Source organism: Berghia stephanieae, chromosome 3 (genome assembly GCF_034508935.2).
Source record: "Berghia stephanieae isolate SIO BIC M18660-M18661 chromosome 3, UCSD_Bste_1.3, whole genome shotgun sequence".
Taxonomy (NCBI): Eukaryota; Metazoa; Mollusca; class Gastropoda; order Nudibranchia; family Aeolidiidae; genus Berghia; species Berghia stephanieae.
Genome location: NC_088362.1, coordinates 91,213,345 through 91,219,344, shown reverse-complemented (window position 1 = coordinate 91,219,344; position 6,000 = coordinate 91,213,345). Strand labels below are relative to the sequence as shown.

At 35.4% G+C, this 6,000-nt stretch overlaps 2 protein-coding genes across 3 annotated transcripts in view; one reads left to right on the top strand and one right to left on the bottom strand.

Moving 5' to 3' along the window:
- The window catches only part of LOC144968810 (beta-1,4-N-acetylgalactosaminyltransferase bre-4-like), a 91,978-nt gene that overhangs the window by 29,128 nt on the left and 56,850 nt on the right, over positions 1-6,000 (top strand). The window lies entirely within an intron of this gene.
- Positions 1-6,000, bottom strand: part of LOC144968812 (uncharacterized) — a 63,523-nt gene that overhangs the window by 33,932 nt on the left and 23,591 nt on the right. Inside the window, exon 1 of one of the 2 annotated variants that reach the window (XM_078907520.1) lies at positions 1,980-2,456. The exons of the other annotated variant lie outside the window; for it this stretch is intronic. Within the exon in view, the coding sequence (XP_078763646.1) occupies positions 1,980-2,000 (21 nt within the window). The 5' untranslated portion in view covers positions 2,001-2,456. Of the gene's footprint in view, positions 1-1,979; positions 2,457-6,000 lie in introns of those variants that run through there. 2 annotated transcript variants of the gene reach the window in all.

The following is a 6,000-nucleotide window of genomic DNA, read 5'->3' as shown; positions in this document are numbered from 1 at the left end:
TCGCGATTAATTCAAACATCGATTTGATTGCCTTTGCCTACATTTATACAATCGCTAGATATTTTCAATTGATCTATCGATTACTTTGATCGTCGTTGAGGTGAATGTTTGTTTTCATGTGTTCGGCATTGTTGTTGCTGGTCATGGTGCTTTATTGATCTTACCTCTGTTGTCACTTTTTTCGGCATATCAGTTTTACGACATCTGAATCCAAGTCCCAGATATCGGATTTTTAACTTTGAGTCTTAGTGATTTTGGTATCATTTAAAATTGGCACATTGTAAACCCTCAAGAATCTGTTCACAATAGAAATGGCAACAGTAGTCGGCTATGTGATCTAGTGGTATGACACTCGCCTTCGGATCAGAAGGTACTAGGTTTGAGCCCCGCTCTGAGCGGCGCATAGTTGAGTCCTTGAAAAAGGCTCTTTACTTACTTATGTGTAAAATGACTACATGGCTGTTAACAGCGTTGTCTTCGTCGGGAAAAATTGTAATATCGCCTAACAGGCGTAATGTCTCGTCTTACATGTAAAGTGTTGCTGTTGGCTGAGTGGACATTGCGCCATATAAAAGCTCAGGTGTTTTTTTTAGTCCTGTTAGAGCAATTTATGCAGAAGGATCCGAATATTATTCCAGGTTCTGCCTACAAATGGACAATACCCATTGTTTACGACCCTTTGGATCGGGACACTTGACTACTTGATTCAATTCAAAGCTTGTGTTTTAGTGTATTGTTGTCTTGAAGGTACTGCCCCTTCCTACCTTTCAGAACTAATTGAAATATATTCAAAACCCGCCCCTTACGTTCGGCCAGTGATTCCACCAAACTAGTTGTCCTCGAATACGGAAAAATGCTGGAATGAGATCCTTTTCTCATTTCGGACCCTCTGTTTGGAACGCCTTACCACAGAGCATTCGTGAAAAAGAATCTTTGTCTATTTTTAAACGTTCGCTTAAAACATATCTGTTTCGTCTTTAGTAGATGATATGAGAAGCAAGATAGGTTTGGGTTTGTGTTGTGTGTTGTGTTGTGTGTGTGTGTGTGTATGTGTGTGTGTGTGCTTGTGTGTGTGTAAATGAGTATGTTTCAGCCAAAGTAATTTGTAATTTAAGCGCTTAGAGTCTGGTGTCTCGGAGTTATAGCGCTATATAAGTTTTCAGCATTATTATTATTATTACTTCAAAGTACTTTCCGCTAGATATAACGGACCTGGCAGTGTAGACAGACGGGCAAGGTGTAAAATTCCAGACTCTACACGATTCTAAAATCGATCGAATTGCTTGTGAGTCAGATGATCTCCCTAATGAGCTATCAGTATTCTTAATTGAAACTTTTCATTTCCTATTTTAATGAGTTACTAATTCAAATGAGACGCGATCACACAACGAACAATGCTGATGAAAATGGGTTTCCTACTTATCTACAGAAATGCAATCATCTTTACGTTATCTGGCCTAACATGATAACCATGCTTGAAAGGTTTGTTGTTTTGTTTTGTTTTTTTTAGTAAATTATGATAATGTAAAGAAACAAAATCATATAAAATATACCCCCATGGGTGTAAAACTATATATTAAGCATGCTCTAGTCGTGTTTTCACCCCAAGGGAAACCATTTCATGTTATAATTTCATGTATACAGTACACGTCGTCTGTTAAGCGCCATTACTTTATAAATAGAAATCATACCAAAAAGCCGTACCTAGACAATACAAATGTTGGTCAAAATAAAATCATTTTTGTAGGTATCAATAAATTACGATGACCTCCGCTCCAAGTTGTCCATAAGTCCTAAAGCTCAAACTTCTTTTTTCAAACAAGTTTATGCATGATCATAAAGACATGAATTATGATTTTTTTTCCAGCCAATATTGGTAGTCATCTGACAAAATTGTTTCTATTAAAAAGATTGGATAATGAACGATCATTGAAAATTGACATCTTTTCTTTAAATGAAAAAAAAAGTATATTACTCACCTGAAAAACTTCTGTGGCCATTTCCTACAAATCAAAATAATGAAAAAGTCTACGACCGACCGGTCCACAAACAACAACAAGAATCCCACAACTACGAGAGAGAATCAACTTAAGATCTCTAAAAAAGAACTGGCGATAACTTTTCACGTATTGTACCAGCACTGGGCAGCAGCAACAGCGGCAGCAACACGCCCGACTTGTCAGCGTTTTGGGACTCCGATTAAAATGAAAGTCCAGAGCCAGTCGACTAAGAAATGCCGTGGAGATTGAGTAGGGCGATATTGTTTTCTAATCGATAAAATCAATTCGTCTAAGGTAATCAAGCTACGATCAAATGGCCAGTTAGTTGTCTTCTTTTCACACAAGTTTTTGGTAGTTAGGAGAGTTGTGCTCCAAAGGACTAAATGCAACCGATTCGCTCTTGACAGTTTTAGTTTCTATACGATTGGCGTATGAGATTAGCGTTGATCGATTTTATGCATGTGTTTGTGTGTGTGAATGTCTGTGTGTGTGTTTATGTGTATTTGTGTAATTTATGTGCGTATGGAACAATTGTTTATGTTATCGGGTGGTGGTTGTGTATTCCAACTAAGGGCGGGTGTAAACCAGTATGCAACAGGCGTGCATGACAATGTACAAAGTAGCAGTAATATGTAGAGAGAATGTATTATAAATTACGTACAAGTGTGTTGTTAAATCCCACAGAGGGGTGGTGTACTGTTCTTTGTGCCATACGACATAACCCAACGACGGATTGAGGCTAATCTTTGCACCAGTGGTTAATGGTGTTGTTTGGAGTAAGGGGAAACCTTTCAAATGGGAAAATTATCTTTTCAGACCGGTGGACAAGATGACGATTACGGGTTATCATTTTTTTTTTAAAGTCTTTTTAATGTTCAATTTCCGAATGCAATATCGCTTTGAATATCCGGGGGAAAATATCATGGTTTGAGAGTATTTCTATCGCAACAATCAAGGTGGTCTGTTTAATTAATAAGTTCAGAAAGGACGTATCTAAATGGTTTAGATTTTCAAAGTTCTCACTGTAAAGCCGTTTTGGAAATATATAATTAAAGTTCCCTTTCTCTGCAGGAATATCATATGAAAGAGATTTATGACATGTGCGCAATATTAAAATCTCAATTTCCAATTTAGAATTAATCGTTGTAAAATCGATAATTTGAATATATAGAGATTTCATCTCCAGTGACATTTTTAAAAAAATAATTAGATTTCAAATATCATTGCATTCCTCTGCCAATTCTATCCATCCTGAAAAATGTTTACTTATTCATTATCTAAATTATCCCAGTATTTTCCTTATCTTAAAAATTTATGTTTCAAGTTTCGCCCCACTGATTTGCATTCTTACTATGTTGTCAAGAGTATACCCGTCAAAAACGTTATTTCCACAATCAACCAATCACAACTGACAGCTATTTTACCTATACAATTAATTTGGGATCGTTGTAAATTGGAAGTTACAACTTCACGTTCATACATTACTGTTATTACAGATCTTCCATTCCAGCTGAACGTCTGGGGGGGGGGGGGGGGGGGGGGAGGGGGAGGAGTGACGAAATAACATCAAACTGTTATCCATTTCTATTCTTACTCATTCTCTTTTCTGTTTAATTTCCTTTTTGTTTCCCTCCAAAATTGTTTAATCTACTAGTTTCACTTTGAATTTCTAGTATGTTTCCAATGCGCCATGGACATATCATTGTATAATCTATCGTTCTTTTTTTGTGAAAATGAGGCGCTGTAATAGCAATTTTTTATGGAATATTCCGCAGGTATTCGACTATATCACTTCACTCTCCCAGAACTTGCGTGTAATGATACGAATTCGTCAATGATGTCACCTTATCTCTTAGAAAATTAGTACTCTTCCACCTACCAGCTGCTGCTGAGATGACGATATTCTTATTTAACATTTCCAATATTACGCTAATCAATTTTAATTTCCTGCAGATGTTTTTGGTGTCATGTTGTTTCATATTACAGGATAAGAATTCCGCGGATCAAAATCAGCTAGATGACCTCTGACCTCGGGCACCCCGTGGTGTCGTCGCGTTGCTCGCAGGACCCAAGATATCAATACAAAAGTACTACACAAAGTCGGGTCACCTGCCACGGCAATAGAAAGGCAATAATACCAATAATACCGTAATACAGTATACATTATTGGTTATTGATTTCGATCATTAACACGGTTATTCATACATCAATACTGCTATAATAATATAGGCTATGTCATGTTATTCCAGCACAGAAATTGTATCAGAGGCGTAAAGATAAAGAACGTTTATAATACTAGTCTTTTATAATTTCATTTGGTTGTTTTTGTTGTTATCGTTATTGATATTGTCATTGTTGTTGTTACTGTTGCTACGGATGTAACTTAAGGAAAAGTTTCAAAGTTAATTTCATGATTCGTATTAAGTACGGCATCTCGCATTAAAAGTAGAGAGCGGTGGGGGCTGTCTGAAGCCTGGGGTCGTGAAAATACGACAGTAAAGGGGAAAATGGACAGGCTTGGGATGGGAACAATCCAGTGGTTCCATTTTCACATTTTCGTTATCATTGGCATCTCGGCATTATGGCATAATATAAAACGAAGCAGAGCATGGTCAGATGGGTGACAGTAATCACAAGACGTTGTCTATTGGAAAAAGGCACGTCACCTACTTAATCCACTTAACTCAGGTAAAAATGAGTACCTGGCCTGGCTATTAGCACGCCTTATATTGCAGGAGTGTAACAAAAATAGCGCGAAAAAGGAAACCTAGATCGTATTGATATCAATGTATTAAATATGACCTGCTGTGGGAAATATTAGACGCTAAGGAGCGCACTGATCAAGTTGAATAGGCGAAAATGCACTGTATGAACGTTTATAATACTAGTCTTATATAATTTAATTTGGTTGTTTTTGTTGTAATCGTTATTGGTGTTGTCCTTGTAGATGTTATTGTTGCTACGGATGTAAGTTTAATTGTAATTATATGCTATTTTTATTCCTTTGTTGTTGTTTTTGTTTTGCGTTTTTTGTTTAAGGTTTTTGGTTTGATTTTATTTTTATTTTCGATTTCTTGTTCGTTTTCTTTTTTTTTATTCGTTGCTTTTTTGGTTTTGTTTATTTATTTTTGGTTGGTTGGTTTTTGTTTTGCTTTAGTTGTTGTTATTTTTAAGGGGAGAGGGTGGGAGATCGTATGTTCTTTTAATTTATGGTTTTCTTGTCAGTGATACTGATGTTGATGATGGTCATCATCATAAAGGGAGCGAGAAAGAGAGTGGCGAGACACAGAAATATAGACAGAAAGAAGGAGAGAAAGAGAGAGAGAGAGAGAGAGTGTGTGTGTGTGTGTGTGTGTGTGTGTTTGTGTGTGTGTGTGTGTGTGAGAGAGAGAGAGAGAGAGAGAGACAGAGAGTCTGGGTGTGGTATCAGTCCCTCTAATTATAACAGCAATCAAATCAAAACAATATAATTCCAATTTGATCCATTTGTTTGTGTGTGTGCCATTTCTTTCTGATATCTATTCCTCTATCTTTTTGTCTTATATATATATATATATATATATATATATATATATATATATATATAAATATACATATATATATGTATATATATATATATATATATATATATATATATATATATATATATATATATAATACAAAAACCATGATATAATAGTACTCAAACATTTTGATTAAATATAATATTTAAAGTGTAGAAATGTTCTGACTACTTCTACATAATTGTTTTTTGCCCACTAAACACCAAAAAAAAAAAAAAAATATATGTTTTAACTGTATTTAACTCTCTATAGATCTATCTATCTATCTATTTATCTATCTTGTATCTGCCTATTTTTTTACCTACCTATCTAATAATCTATTTATCCATCAATCTATCCATCTATCTATTCATCTATTTATCTATCTATCTATCTACCTATCGATCTATCTTTTTATTTACCTATCTATTCTTTGTCAGTCTCTCTCTCTCTCTCTC